At 44.6% G+C, this 16,151-nt stretch overlaps 1 protein-coding gene across 2 annotated transcripts in view; it reads left to right on the top strand.

The window, feature by feature from the left end:
* The window catches only part of cpne4b (copine IVb), a 374,751-nt gene that overhangs the window by 238,405 nt on the left and 120,195 nt on the right, over positions 1-16,151 (top strand). For both annotated transcript variants that reach the window (XM_072560364.1, XM_072560365.1), the window contains exon 5: positions 9,704-9,778. In XM_072560364.1, the coding sequence (XP_072416465.1) occupies positions 9,704-9,778 (75 nt within the window). The remainder of the gene's footprint in view (positions 1-9,703; positions 9,779-16,151) is intronic.

Here is a 16,151-nt window from a genome sequence, read left to right as displayed (position 1 = left end):
GATACTGCGAAGGCTACGGGCCCTGACAACATTCCAGTAATCGTACTGGACTTGTACTCCAGAACTAGCTGCTCTCCTAGCCAAGCTCTTCCAGTAAATGACAACACTGACAGTTCCCCAAATATTGCCCAAATATGTCCTGTACAGAAAAAGCAGGACAAATCCAACATGGCCAGTTACTGCCCCATCAGCCTATTCTCGAACATCAGTGAAGTTATGGAAGGTGTTATTAATAATACTATCAAGCAGCCCCTGCTCAGCAATAACCTGCTCAGTGATGCCCAGTTTGGGTTCTGCCAGGACCACTCAGCTCCTGATCTCATTACAGCCTTGGTTCAAACACGGACAGAAGAGCTGAATTTCAGAGGGGAGGGGAGAGTGTTGGCTCTTGACAGCAAGGCCCCGTTTAATCGAGCATGGCAACAAGGAGCCCTAGAAAAACTGGAGCCACTGGGAATTGGGAAACATATCTTTGCTGGTTAGAATATTTTCTGGTACAAAGGAAGATGTCTGTGGTTGTTGAAGGTCAGGCACCTCAGATCCAGGAGGGTACTGTCGAATCACAGGCTGTCTTCATTCCAGTTTCTGCAAACAAACTTTGTTTAAGCTTCATATATTTTCTGATTTAGGAAGGAGTTTGAGGAACCTGTTGTTTCCTGTTGCCTTCTTCATGACAACACCCTGGCCAATCAGAGTTAGCTTGCCAAACAAATCAGCAGCCGTTTCTCCAGCACTATAACTTGCTGTGATTGCTTGACATTTGGCATTCTTGCATTTGTCCTGAGGAGTGCATGCTGTAATGACCTCAAGATGACAGAGGGTAAAATGTCGGAGACACCTTTAGGGAGGTGAATCAGCCATCCCTACCTGGTCTGGTCTACATATGATTCCAGACCCACAGTAATGTGGCTGACTCTTAACTGTCCTCTGAAATGGCTGAGCGAGACTGTCAGATTAAAGGCAATTGAGGTTGGGCAACAAGTCTTATCAGCAATGCCAACATCCCAGGAAAACATAAAGGAAACATCCCAGGTAATAGAAGACACAGAGAGAATTGACTACTCATATTTCACTTGCCTGAAAAGGAAATAATACCTCTCTGACAAGACAGCCTCTCAGCCTGACGAGTGTTTCCATGTTGTATGAGCAGTTGAGAGATTTTACCTGAACCTGGGGCCCTCATTATTGACTGTTCCTCAATTAGATTCCTCTTCGGCAACTGATTATGCTCATTCAACAGTCCAATCTATTTCCCCCGAATCCACTCCCTCACCTTTACACTGCATCTCCTTTTAAAAGTGGCCACAGGTGTGCAAAACGACAATGCGACTTCAAAAAAATGAAGCATTTCAGTTGCTGAAATTGACAGATCAGCCAAAAGAAACAGAAATTGCTGATTTAATTTCCTGTTATTAGGGCTCAGTCAGCCAGAATAGCTACGACTGCTGCTTCTAAAGCCTTGTAGACTGGTTCAATCTAATGGGAAAATCAAGTTGGACAATGGAATAATTCTGTATCATAGCCTGGATTTTCCAAAGGGAGCTCAGTGGAGATTTATGTCAGTCGCTTTTTCAATTCCTGGTTACTTGCCGACATTCGAATGAGTTTTTCATTTGTAATGCTTGTGTTTTTATGCATCTGAGGAGACCAGACCATGACATTTCAAACCATAAGACTGTTCCCATTCAGCAGGAGCCCATCATGTCTGCTGTTCGAATGACAACTCACTTCGTGCCAATCTCCCACCACCTTCCTTCCTGGATAATAATCCAATTCCCTTTCGAAAACCCATGATTGAACCTGTCTCCACTGCAGTCTCAGGCATTGCATTCCAGATCCTAGCCACTCGCTGGGTGAAAAGGTTTCTCCTTGTATCACCATTGCTACTTTTCCCAATTACCATAAAATCTGTGATCTCTTCTTCTGAATTCTTCCACCACGGAAAACAATTTCTCTCTATCTGGGCAAGTCGTCTCCTGATTTTCAAAACCTCCATCAAATCTTCCCTCAGCCTTCTCTTCACCAAAGAGAGCAGTCCCAATCTCTCCAATCTATTGATGGAACTGATGGACTGGAATTGTTTTTTTGCCACTTAAACAAAGTCAGTGGGACAACTAACCAACTACACATATTGACTGCGATCTAAAGAATAGAACAAGAAAGGTTCTTGATCACAATTGCAAGACTCAAATCATTGCTGACGGCTGTTAGAAATCATTATTGGAATATCGGAGACAGATGTGCATGTGATTCATGCAAACACCTCAGTAAGACCCGTGCAATTGCTTTAGTCTGCATTCTGCTAGTTGAATGTGGCAGATGGTGTAAATTGACAGTGTAACGAGTCTCTTGTACCCAGTCATTGTAAAGTGGTGAAGAGGTGTATTTCTGTTTTCAGTTTTGCTTGGAAATGATTCTTGCAAAGTGACATTAGGGTTTGCAAGGACACCTTGGATTCATTGGTTACACAGGATGAAACACAACAGCCAAGCTTAGAGGCTGACTCTTTGAGCCTGAACACACTCTGATCTGCAGGCTGACTGGGGAGGCATGATGGCTCAGTGGTTAGCACTGCTGCCTCACAGCACCAGGGACCCAGGGATTCTAGCCTCAGGTGACTGTCTGTGTGGAGTTTGTCACATTCTCCCCATGTCTGTGTGGGTTTCCTCTGGGTGCTTTAGTTTTCTCCCACAGTCCAAAGATGTGCAGGTTAGGTGAATTGGTCATGCTAAATTGCCCATTGTTTCAGGTGCATTAGTCAGAGGGAAATGGGTCTGGGTGGGTTACTCTTCAAAGGGTCGGTGTGGATATGTTGGGCTGAAGGGTCTGTTCCCACACTGTAGTTAATCTAATTGGCTGTTGTATTGATCAAGTTAGCCCAGAAAAGGTGCACAGAGATTTCATTCCCATGATGCCCTTGTCAGCACAAGTCTCTTGAGAAGGTTAGGTGGGCTCTGGAAGCCTATGAAAGGAGTGCTTTCCTGACCTGCCCAGGTGGGCTGATCCAAAACCAGGATCTCAAATTGGGATCCCACATCACCATCCCAATCAGCAAGCAACAAGGGCTGAGCTGCAAGAGGGGGAACCAGTTGTTCATCAATTATTAAACAGCACGTTTGGAAAGTCATAATTAACTAAGCAGAGTCAGCATGACTTCGTGAAATGAAATTCTATCTGACAAATTGATTAGAGTTTTTCAAGGAAGTCTCAAACAGAGTGGATAGAGTGGAACTAGGAGATGTGTTGTATCTGGACTTCTTGAAGGTGTTCGACAATGTAACTTGCGAAAGGTTAAGTCATAAGACAAAAGCCTATGGTGTTGGATTGGTGTTATATTGGCATGGATGGAGAATTGGCTCATGGGCAGGAAACAGTGAGTGGGGTTAAAGGGGTTTGTTTTCAGGTTGGCAACCCATGACCATTGGGTTCCACAGGGGTCAATGCTGGGACCGCCGTTGTTTGCAATATTGATCAATGACTTGGACAAAGGAAGTGAAGGCACTGCAGCCAAATTTGAGAGGCTATGTAAGAGGGCAAGATGTTGGTAAATGGAGAATGTTGTGGGAAAATATGAAGTTTTTAGAAGGGATAACAAAAGAGAAGTATTATTTAAATGGAGAAAAACTGCAGAAAGCTGCAACATAAAGGGACTTGAGTTTACTTACTCCTAAAACACAGAAAGCCAACACACACATGCAGCAGATAATCAGGAAGGCTAATGGAATGTTGATCCTTATTTCAAGGGAGTTGGAGTATAAGAGTAGGGAATTTTTACTGCAATTGTACAAGGTGTTGGTGGGACCACATCTGGAGTACTGTGAGCAGTTTTGGTCCCCTTATTGAATGAAAGATATCATATCATTGGAGGCAGTTCAGAGGAGGTTCACCAGGATGATCCCTGGTATGGAGAGATTGTCTTATGAGCAAAGGCTAAACAGGTTGGGATTCTACTCCCTGGAGTTTAGAAGAATGAGAGGCGATCTCGTTGGAACAGATAGGATTCTTAACGGTCTTGACAGGGTGAATGCTGAGACGATGTTTCCCTTCATGGAAGAGTCTAGCACCAGATGGCATAGTCTTAAAATAAAGAGGCATCAATTTAAGACAGAGATGAGGAGGAATCTCTTCGCTGAGAGGGTTGTCAGTATTTGGAGCTCCTTACCACAGAGAGCTGTGGGGGCAGAGTCCTTGTGTATATTTACTGCTGGGATAGATTCTTGATCAATAGAGAATCAAAGGTGATGGAGAATGGGCAGGAAAGTGGACATGAGTAATGTTGGATGGAACATGACCCTACTGAATGGCAGAGCAGGTTCAAGGGCCAAATAGTGTACTCTTGTTCTTATTTCTTACTTCTAATGGTCAGCTATAGTGTTACCGAAAGGGCCGGGTGCACAACTTGTTGTCAAGGTTGCTTTTGAAGAGCTTCTACTATAGAAAAGTGCCTGCACACAATCTGGCACATTTTTGGAGGTGTTATGGTGAATTCCTGAATTTTCTTTTATTCCTTCATGTGATGTGGGCACCACTAACTTTGCCAGTATTTATTGTCCATCCGTAAATGACCTTGAGAAGGTGGTGGTGAGCTGCCTTCTTCAACCAGGGCAGTCAGTAGGTTGTAGAAGTTTCCACAATGCTGTTAGGGAGGGGGTTTTCAGGATTTGACCCAGTGACCCTGAAGGAATGGTTGATATATTTCTAAGTCAGGCTGGTGAGTGTGGTGGAAGGGACCTTACAGGTACTGATGCTCCCATGTATCTGTTGCCCCGTCCTTCTCGATGGAAGGGGTCATGGGTTTGGAAGGTGCTGTCTAAGGAACCTTGGTGAGTTTCTGCAGGGCATCTTGTAGATAGTACACACTGCAGCTACTGACTGTCGGTGGTGGAGGGACTGGCTACTGACTGTCGGTGGTGGAGGGACTGGCTACTGCGTTTCGGTGGTGGAGGGACTGGCTACTGCGTTTCGGTGGTGGAGGGACTGGCTACTGACTGTCGGTGGTGGAGGGACTGAATACTTGTGGATGTGGTGCCAATCAAGCTTTGCCCTGGATGGTGTCAAGCTTCTTGAGTGTTGTTGGAGCTGCCCCCAAGTGGGGAGTATTCCATCACACTCCTGACTTGTGCCTTGTAGAGGGTGGACAGGCTTTGGGCATGTAATCTATTTCTAACAACTCCATGCCTAAAACATAGTGCTGTCAAATTATTACCCGAAAATGCCTGCTGATGTTCCTTTAATGTGTATAGTAGTGAGTGCGACTCTGAATGACTTATCTCAGCAGAGATTCCTTTTAGATGATTGCTTCCATTTGTCAAGCGCTTGTCAACAGCCTCCGTTCTGTTTCTGAACAAGTTGGCCAACAGCCAAGACGTTTCATCAAACACGAGACCCTGAAGTCAGAGTTATTTTTCTTTTACAATGGCTGAGGAAGTAGATGCTTTTAATTTTATACTGTCTGCAAGATTGAGCCCGTTAAGATGTAAATCAGTTAATAAAACAAGCCCACATTGTTGATTTGATGGCGATCTAATAGATACTCTCCTCTCTCTCATCTTGTTTTAAAGTAAAGGTAAGAGCCAATTAAAAATAGTTGAGTATCGTCGTCACTGTGTATACCACCCACGCTCATTACAGATGACTGTTTATATCAGCTGACTAGCAAGTTCCTGTACAAAGCAACTCCAATTATACCAATGTCAAGCTATGGTTTTTTTGAGGTATCTAGCATCTGCTCACTCAGTTCTTCACACTTTGTTAAAGTGCAACTACCTTAACCATAAACTCTCCTGTTGTCACCAATTTAATAGCTTTGTTTTCAGAGGAACCCAGATGGGAGGTATGTGAGTCTGTAAATCAGCCCTCCTGCAGTTTCTCTTCCCTGGGGGACTGTGCGGAGATTTGTGAGGACGTTGCCAGGACTGGAGAATTTTAGTAATGAGGGAATGATTAGATACCCTCGTGTTGCTTTCTTTACAATAGGGAAGGCTAAGGTCTGTTGTTTCAGATTCTGATATTGAAGGGGTTAATGATCTTAGAGAGAGGTCATAGAGATATCCAGCACGGAAACAGACCCTTTGGTCCAACTCATCCATTATGACCAGGTATCCTAAATTAATCTAGTCCCATTTGCCAGCATTTGGTCAATATCCCTCTAAACCCTTCCTATTCATATACCCATCCAGATGCCTTTTAAATGTTGCAATTGTACCAGCCTCTACCACATCCTCTGGCAGCTCATTCCATACACGTACCACCCTCTGTGTGAAAAAGTTGTCCCTTAGGTCCCTTTTATATCTTTCCCCCCCTCACCCTAAACCTATGCCCTCTAGTTCTGGACTCCCCCAACCCATGGAAAAAGACCTTGTCTATTCTCCCTATCCACACCCCTCATGATTTTATGAACCTCGATAGGGGCACCCTTCACCCTCCAATGCTCCAGGGAAAAAAAGCCCCAGCCAATTCAGCCTCTCCCTGTAGCTCAACTCCTGCAACCCTGGCAACATCCTTGTAAATCTTTTCTGAACTCAGTCTACAGTCAAGTCAAACCCACCTCATAATCAAATGGTCACCTCTGCTAAGATTCTAGGATGTGGAGGTGCTGGTGTTGGACTGGTGGGGGAACAAAGTCAGAAGTCGCATCACACTAGTTTAAAATCCAACAGATTTATTTGAAATCAGAAGCTTTTCGAGTGCTGCTGTGCAGTGCTGTATTATACCTGGCGGCATTAGAACGAGTGCAAACTGGGCTTTAAATATGGTGCTGCTGGGGGAGATCCTGGAGTGAGTGCACAATGAGACGAGCAGCCGAGCAACTTCCTGGAGCTCCTGGAGAGAAAACCTCCACGAAACTGCCAAAAATTGACCCTTAGGGCTTGAGTTTTAGCAAAAAAAAATCAGTGAAAGATCAGTTAATTGGATGTCTGTTGGGGGGAAGGTCTCAGAATTGATCATTAAGGAGGTAACAACTGAGCATTCGGAAAAAATCATGGTAATTAAGTTTAACCATTTTAACCTCATCTTTTATTGAAATTCTTTGAAGAAATAACATGTGCTTTGGCTAAAACATGAGCTTGTTGACATACTCATAAAATCCCTACACTGCAGAAGTAGGCCATTCAGCTCATTGAGTCCACACCAACCCTCTGAAGACTATCCCACCCAAACTCACCCTATTCCTGTAACCCTACATTCCCCACGGCTCATGCACCTGACCAACACATCCCTGGACAATTTAGCATGGCCAGTCCATCCTAACCTGCACATTTTTGGACTGTGGGAGGAAACCAGAGCACCCGGAGGAAACCCACACAGACACAGGGAGAACATGCAAACTCCACACAGACAGTCGCCCAAGGCTGGGATTGAACCCAGATCCCTGGCACTGTGAGATAGCAGTGCTAACCACTGAGCCACCGTGAAACTCATAGATTGTGGTGGATTCAAAGCATGTAAAAGGCAGCATATTATTTAAACTGAGACCGATTACAGAATTCTGAGGTGCAGAGGGATCTGGGTGTTTTAGTTCATGGGACACTAAAAGTTAGTGTGCAGGTACAAAAAGGCTAAAGAGGTGCTATCCTTTGTTAAAAGGAACTGAACATGAAAATGAGAATGTTATGTTCAGTTATTCAGGGCATTGGTGAGACCATATCTTGAATAGTGTGTGCAGTTTTGGCTTCCTTATTTAAGGAGATATGTAAATATGTTGGGGGTAGTTCAGAGGATATTTAGTAGATTGATAGCTGGAATGAGCGGGTTGCCTTATGAGGGAAGGGTGAACAGCTTGGACATGTTTCCATTGGTGTTTAGAAGACTCGGGGTGACTGGATTGCAATACGTGATACCTTGACTAGTGTTGACAAGGTAAATGTGGAAATAATACTGTCTCTCTGTGGGACAGTTCAGAAATAACGGACACAGTTTTAATATGAGGGGATGACAGATTAGAATGGAAATGAGAGTAAGAATTTTATCTCAGAGTTGTGTGATTTTGGAACTCTGCCTCAGAAGGCGATGGAGGTGGGGTCCTGGAATATTTTGAAGTTGGAGGTGGGGAGATTCTTAATAAAAACCAAAAGAACTTCAGAACCTGCAAATCTGAAACAAAAGCAGAAATTGCTGGAAAAGCTCAGCAGGTCTGGCAGCGTCTGTGGAGAGAAATCAGAGTTAACGCTTCAGGTGGAGTGACCCTTCCTCAGAACGGTTCCTCACTAGGACCTGAAGCGTAGACAGATCCTTGTTAGGGAAGGAAGTCACGGGTTATCAGAAGTAAGTGGGAATGTGCAATTGGAAACACAAACAGATCAACCATGATCCTATTGAAGGGCAAGGAGGGCTAGATGGGCAGAATGGCTAATTTCTGCTCCTAATTTGTATGCTGTTATGTGCAAGCAGCACGCATGTTAGTAACCAGTGCCCCCTGAGCGTAGCGGTAGGTGTGGCATTTGAGTGCTGATCTGCCGTCAGTCGTTGTTTCCGAGGTTGTTTTGCTGAGGTGCATTTTGTGAGTGGCAGGCAGTTCACCCATTGTCTTCACTCCCAGGGGAGGGGCAGGGAGAGATCAGAGGGGGAGGGGCAAGGAGAGATCGGGGGGAGGGGCAGGGAGAGACCAGAGGGGGAGGGGCAAGGAGAGGTCAGAAGTTCTGAAGGAGAGTCATATTGGACTTGAAATGTTAACTCTGAATCTCTGCAAACGTTGCAGCTTCTCCTGTCAACTGTGTCTGGCAGGAAAGAGGTCCCAGATCCCACTGCAGCAGGGACAGGAATACAACCTAGCACAGCTGCCATGATTCTGAAACGCACACCAATCCCCTAGGATACGCTGACCTCCACCAGCCTTCTCTCACAGCAGAGATAAAAGTACTTAACCTTTGTTCTTAACCATCCAAGCGAAACCCTCATCAATCATACCCAAATTCCTGATGAGGGGCTTATGCCCGAAATGTCAACCCTCCTGCTCCTTGGCTGCTGCTTGACCTGCTGTGCTTTTCCAGCACCACACTGCCAACTTAGTCCTGACCTTGCCAATAATTAGCCCTGAACAGTGGCTCAGTTGTTAGCACTGCTGCCTCACAGCACCAGGGTCCCAGGTTCAATTCCAGCCTCGGGTGACTGTCTGTGTGGAGTTTGCACATTCTCCCTGTGTCTGCATGGGTTTCTTCTGGGTGCTCTGGTTTCTTCCCACAGTCCAAAGATGTGCAGGTCAGGTGAATTGCCCATAGTGTTAGGTGCATTAGTCAGAGGGAAATGAGTCTGGGTGGGTTATTCTTTGGAGGGTTGGTGTGGACTTGTTGGGCCGTAGGGCCTGTTTCCACACTGTAGGGAATCTAAACCGTATCTGGTTTTTGTTCTGTGGTCCAGTGTTCCCGCAGCCTGGCTTTGCCATCTTTTCCCGGAATATCGGTTTTATCTCAGACTTCAGGGTATTCCATCATTCCTTAATCTGCATTCCCTGAGCCCAGGAGGCATTAACTGAACTGTGGTGAACTTTGTCTCAATTTTCCTTGTTATGTATGCTTTCTGTCATTGATGCAGGTGTTGTGTTGGAGCAGCTTATAAAACTTTCCACCGTATTTTTCATGTAAAAATACATGTGACAATAAATTTCTATTCTATTTTGATGTTGCTCTCTAAATCCTCTCTAACGGACGAATGATGCTTTCTTGACCGTCTGTGACCAATCTTAATTTGACATTTTTCTCTGCAGGTCATTGCAGAAGAACTGTCCGGAAACGATGATTATGTGGAGTTGACATTCAGTGCAAGAAAACTCGATGATAAGGTAAGGACAGAAAAAGAAGCAATCTAAAATCAAATGTAGATCAGGTTTTCAAAAAACGTCTCACTCATGTTAATCGAACTTGAACTTATCATTCTCCCCCCTCCCAGCTTTAATCTAAATTTCAAAACCATTCCCACATTCACAACTGGAACTCTCTGTAACTGAGCCATCAGCACTCAGGCTGGTTTTGTTCGGAAATGTGTTTCTGAGTATTAATGCAATTTCCAGCATGTTCAATTTTAATTTTCGCCAGCTTAGACATGTTTAAAAGTCTCTGTTCTGGCTTTCCAACTGTGTTTGTAATTGCCTGAGGTGATTACAAAATTCCTGTCACAGAATATCACCACGGTGTGAAAGCTGCATTGCCTTGCTGGTGTCTGACAAGGTAGAAACAGTTCACTAACCTCTTTGAAATGTCAATCCATGCTGACAACTGCATAATGTCCACAGGTGACCATTGTTCTACCATCTGGGAGATGGATAAATAGAAAGATTACTGAATGCGGTTACAGAGATTTCCCCTCTCCCAACTTGTTGCCCCATTGTTCCCTCGAGGAACCTTCCTAAAGGTTGAAGTTGGGGGTCCTAAACCTCCACCAAATCTTAGTTAGGCAACACCTAGAGAACTGCCTGTAGTTCTGCTTCTTATCATGTTGGCCAAGATGTGGAGGAGCTGGTGTTGGACTAGGGTGGACAAAGTTAACAATCACACAATACCTGGTTGTAGTCCAACAGGCTTATTTGGAAGCACTAGTTTTCAGAACGCTGTTCTTTCATCGGGATGAAGGAGCCACACTCCGAAAACTAGTGCTTACAAATAAACCTGTTGGACTATACCCTGGTATTATGTTATCTTTAACTTTCTTATGATGTTGGCTGCCCACGCTGATGAAGTTTTGTGGATCGATTTGGTATCACCAATCCATCTTGGTAATATGAAATCATGAGGGGTATAGACAAGGTGAGTGGCAGGTGTCTTTTCCCTAGGATGGGGCTTTCAAGACCAGGGGGCTATGCTTATGGTGAGAGGAGAATGAGTTTAAAAAAAAACATGAGGGGCAACTTTTTTTACAAGAGAGTGGTTCGTGTGTGGAAGAGCGTCCAGAGGAAGTGGCAGAAGAGGATACAGTTACAATGTTTAAAAGACATTTAGATAAGTGCGTGAACAAGAAATATTTGTAGGGTTATGAGGGTCAAGAGTGTGGTGCTGGGAAACACTGCAGGTCAAGCAGCATCCGAGGACCAGGAGAATTGATGTTTCAGGCCTAAGCCCTTCATCAGGAATGAGGCTTGTGGGCCGGGGGTGCTGAGAGATAAATGGGAGGGGGGTGGGGCTGAGGGGAAGGTAGCTGGGAATGCAGCAGGTTATGCCCAGCCCCACCCCCCCCTCCCATTTATATCTCAGCCCCCCCCCCCCCCCCGCCCCACAAGCCTCATTCCTGATGAAGGGCTTATGCCCGAAACGTCAATTCTCCTGGTCCTCGTATTCTGCCTAACCTGCTGTGCTTTCCCAGTACCACATTCTTGACTCTGATTTCCAGCATCTGCTGTCCTCACTTTCACCTTGTAGGGATATGGGCCAAGTGCAGGCAGGTGGGACTTGTTTAATTTGGGATTACGGTTACCATGGACTGGTTGGACTGAAGGGTCTGTATCCTTGCTGTGTGGCTATATGACTCTGTGGTATTGTTGAACTATTTACACCAAGTGAGGCAGGATGCTCACACAATGTATTCAACAGAAGAGGGGCTTGTTCTTAATTAACTGTTTTGCATTTTCTGTTTCTGATTTCCAATATCCGCAGTTCTTTGTGCTTTTTTGTTTAATGTTTATTGCATGTTACTTAATAATATGTTACGTTCCAGTGAGGATGCATTGTTGTGAGACATCAGGCTCATTTTAAAAGTAAATACACAATGCAATTTTAGTTCTATGCCATTAACATTAAGAACAGCAACTCAGTAACTGGTTAGGACACATAAGACGCAATGGTAAATGCAAGGAAAATGCATAGTAATAAATGGAAAGAATGCTGGAGAAACTCAGCAGGTCTGGCAACATCTGTGGAGTGAAAAAGGGAATTAGATTTTCAAGTCCAATATGACCTCTTCAGAATTGGCGATGCTCTACCATAATAATTAGCTCCTCCCTGAAGTGATTCTTTATGACTTGATGGGCAGGGGTTAACCCGTGATGTCAGTGAACCCTGTCAGACACTAACTATCACATACCGCTCTAGTTGTTGAATGATAAAAAGAATATTGAGGCATGGAAGAGACTACAGAGCTGATTTAAAATGATGATACCAAACATAATTTGGTATTTGTAACAGGAAAGGGTGAACAAACTCAGTCTTTTCCTTTATGGGGAGAGAAAGGAGGCTGAGAGCTGACTTAATAGGAGGAAGGTGTAGGTTTGCTCGCTGAGCTGTAGGTTTGATATCCAGACGTTTCATTACCTGGCTAGGTAACATCATCAGTGGTGACCTCCAAGTGAAGCTAGGAGGACTTGTAAATTCTGCAAGGTTTCGATCGAGTGGATAGAGGCAAGTGTTTCTTTCTCTGAGGATGAGCATGACTAGAGGCTCTCAATATTAGCTAGACATCCAAAAGGGAACCCCAAAGGAAATTCCTTTACCCAGAGAACAGTGAGTTCCACACTGTCAACCTGTTCAGAGATGTTATTATACACTTAAACCTAGGCCTCCCAGTCCATGGGGTAGGGACCCGATCCACACACGCTCAACTGCTACCACAGAGTGTGATTGAAGTGCCTATCACAAACGCATTCAAGAGTAAACTAGACAAACACATGAGAAATCAGTGACTTGATGCTATTAAATCGATTTAGATCAGGAAAGATGCAAAGATCTAATGGATTATAAAGACCAACATTGGACTGGTTGGGCTGAATGATATATTTCCGTATGGCTAACCTGTGTAATTCTTAATTCTATTCAAACTTTGACCCAAAAAAGATCTAACTGAGCCCCACAAGCCACCTACTGGTACCAAAGCATGCACAGTCGGACTTTCTACCAGTCAACATTGCAAATACAAACACAGGCCAGCGCAGAAGTCCATGGTCAGTGATGGATCAGGGTTTCCACAGGTAAAGGAGGGAATAGGAAATGGATTGCAATCATAGGGACAGAGTAAGATTGTTCAGCCCTTTAAACCTGTTTCATTGCTCAGTTAGATCAGGATTGTTCCGTATGTTAACCTCAGTTGCCTACCTTGGTTCATAAACCATAACCCAGGGGTCTCTGTGACTTTTAATTGAACTTCAACCTTAAAAGGTTTTGATTTGGCAGTTGGTGTTATTGTGTGGGTATGTGTGTGGGTGTGTATGTGTCGGGGCAAGGGGGTGAGGAGGAAGGAGGGAGGGTGGGGAGGTGAGAGACAGTGCCAGGTTTTCACAATTGTCTGTGAGGAGCCGCTTCCTGACATCACCCCAAATAGCTCACTGTCATTTTAAGGTCAGTATCGAGCATCTTCACTAGAGCACTCTTTCTATCTTCTAAACTCCAGTCATTGTTTCGTGTGTGCTCTGCCGAAAGGCAGGCCTTTGGCTCAGGGCCTGTTGGTGCTCCTCTGAGCAGTCTCCATCAGTGATGGCTTGCCCATTGCCTCAGCGACAGCGAGAGGGGATAGGTTTCACGAGAGCAACCAAACCTGCCCTGCCTGGTGTTAATCAGAACCAGGGACTAGCCAGCATGAAACTGAGAGAACTCATCCCCGTTCAAGTCTGAGCTTGTTCAGTCAAATGGGCTGTGTTCTCCATTGATCACCATTGATCATCATTGATCTCCATTGATTATCATCGATCACTACTATCGCCATTGATCATCATTAATCTCTACTGATCATCATTAATCTCTATGAATCACTTTTGATCATCATTAATCTCCACTGATCAGTATTGATCACTATGATCTCCATTTATCTGCATTAATCTCCATTGATCACCACTGCAGTGCCCGTGTGATGGATGACCATGTCATTCCCGGTGTTTATTTTCTGACGAAGGTACAAAGAGTACCAGAGGTCCAGAACATTCTCACCCAAACGGCGGTTGACTTTGGAAGTCATTTTATGATTTTGAAACTGGGATTGCTAGCTCTTTCAGCAAGAGGTAGTGTGGGCCAGAGCCATGGTTGGGATAAAGATACAGATCGGTTATGATCTATCTAGCAAATAATGGTCGATAGGATGGATGTCAATAAGATGTTTCCCCTGCAGAGTGGGTCTAAAACACAGGGATATAACCTCAAAATAATAGACCATTTGAAACTGAGATGATGAGGAATTTTTTTCACTCAAAGGATGGTGAATCTTAAGAATGTTCTACCTCAGAGGATGCTGGGGCTCAGTTATTCAGGAACCATAAGTCAAAAGTTGATAGATTTCTTGTTAATGATGACACAAAAAGATATGGGGATAGCAGGGGAATATGGTTTTGAGGTCAATGATCAGCCATGATCTTCAATGGGTGAGCAGATTTGATGGGCCAAATGGCTTCCTCTTGTTCCTTTGGGCTGGATTTTACACTCTCTCCTGGAAAGTCTGAAGTTGGAGGGGGAGGGGACTGAAAAGCTCAGTGACCAACCCCTGAAACTGTCTTTGGTCTCTTCCAAGCCTTTGTGTGCATTTTTAAAAATCTCAGCATCCAAATTGGAAGCGCGCCTGTTGAGGGAACAAATATAAAGGGCAGGCTATCTCCCAGTGAAGAGATTATTCGCCCATTGTGTTCAGCAAATTGTTTGTGATTCTTGTATCAGAACAAGCTCCGGTCTTAGTCTCCAACAATGCCATCACCTCCCCCCCCCTCCCCCGCGGCCGCCCACTTTGAACAGTTAGTGTGGCCTCACCACTCCCTTCCTGTGGCAGAGTGACGTCATCCTGTAGCTGCTCAGGAGAAATGGGAGCATTGGGAGAGTCTCCCATCGTTCCCATTGGACCATGTGGTTGGCACTGCCATACCAGTGCCCCTTATGTTGTCAACATTTTGTTAAGCCCTTTGGAGTCATGCTGGGTCATGTGGGATTTCCACTTGCTGAGGGTCACTCCCAGATGGGTAAAGTGGTCACGGATAATCCAGTCACGCTTTCAGTTTAATGTAACTATCAGCAGCATCACGTAATGTATATACTAACAAGTACATTCATAAGGAGAGAATCGTGGGCAGTTTGGAATTTTCATAAAGGACTCAACTCAGTAAAATCTTTAGATTATGGCTTAAGCCATTAGAATGAGTGCTGTTATTAAGTTATGAAGTCAGTTGAATCCTGCATGTAACCTATTGTATTGTCCCTACCAATATCGCTCCCCACTAGGAGGCTCAGACTGTGAATATTTATTTCTCTTCTCTTTGTTGTAACCCCATAAAACCAGCTGTTCTCCCCACCAGAACACCCCCCCCAAAAAAAACAAATTTATTTCTTGTGGCATTACAGAGAATCCTTCAAGCTTGCTTCGTCATTCAATATAATCATGGATGATCATCTATTTCAATGCTATACTCTTGCTCTCTCCCCTTGATGCCTTTAGAATCTAAAAGTGTATCTAACTCTTGTCTGAATTTATCCAATGACTTGGCCTCCAAAGCCTTCTGTGGTAGAGAATTCCACAGGGTCACTACTTTTTGAGTAAAGGAATTTTCCTCATCTCAGTCCTAAATGATCCAACCCATATCCTGAGACTGTGTCCATTAGTTCCAGACTTGCAAACCAGGGAAAATATTCTCCCTGCATCTGGTCTGCACAGCCCTGTTAGAAGTTTATGTATTTCAATTAGAACTCCCTCATCCTTCTAAGCTCTAGTGAATGCAGACTCAGTCGCACAAGTCTCTCCTCATAGGACAGTCCTGCTATACCTAGTATCAACTTCCTGCATTCTCTCTCTATGCCAAATATATCCTATCTTAGGTGGAGAGACCTAAGCTGTACACATGTTCAAATGTAACAAGATCTGGACAGTATCCAGACTTGCGCTGACAAGTGGCAAGTAACATTCACACCACACAATTGCCAGGCTATGACCATTACCAATAAGAGACAATTTAACCACCGCCCCTTGATATTCAATGGTGTTACCATCCCTGAATCCCCCACTGGAATTCAACATCCTGGATTTATCATTGATCAGACATTCAACTGGACTCACCACATAAACGCATCGGCTACAAGAGCAGGTCAGGGGCTAGGAATATTGTGGCAAGTAACTCACCTCCTGACTCCTCAAGGCCTGTCCACCATCTGCACGGCAGAAGTATGATGGAATCCTCCCCTCTTGCCTGGATAGGTGCAGCTCCAACAACACTCAAGAAGCTTGACACCATCCAGGACAAGGCAGCCTGCCTGATTGGTACCGCA

This window comes from Chiloscyllium punctatum, chromosome 41 (genome assembly GCF_047496795.1).
Source record: "Chiloscyllium punctatum isolate Juve2018m chromosome 41, sChiPun1.3, whole genome shotgun sequence".
NCBI lineage: Eukaryota > Metazoa > Chordata > Chondrichthyes > Orectolobiformes > Hemiscylliidae > Chiloscyllium > Chiloscyllium punctatum.
This window is presented reverse-complemented; position numbering and strand designations above follow the sequence as displayed.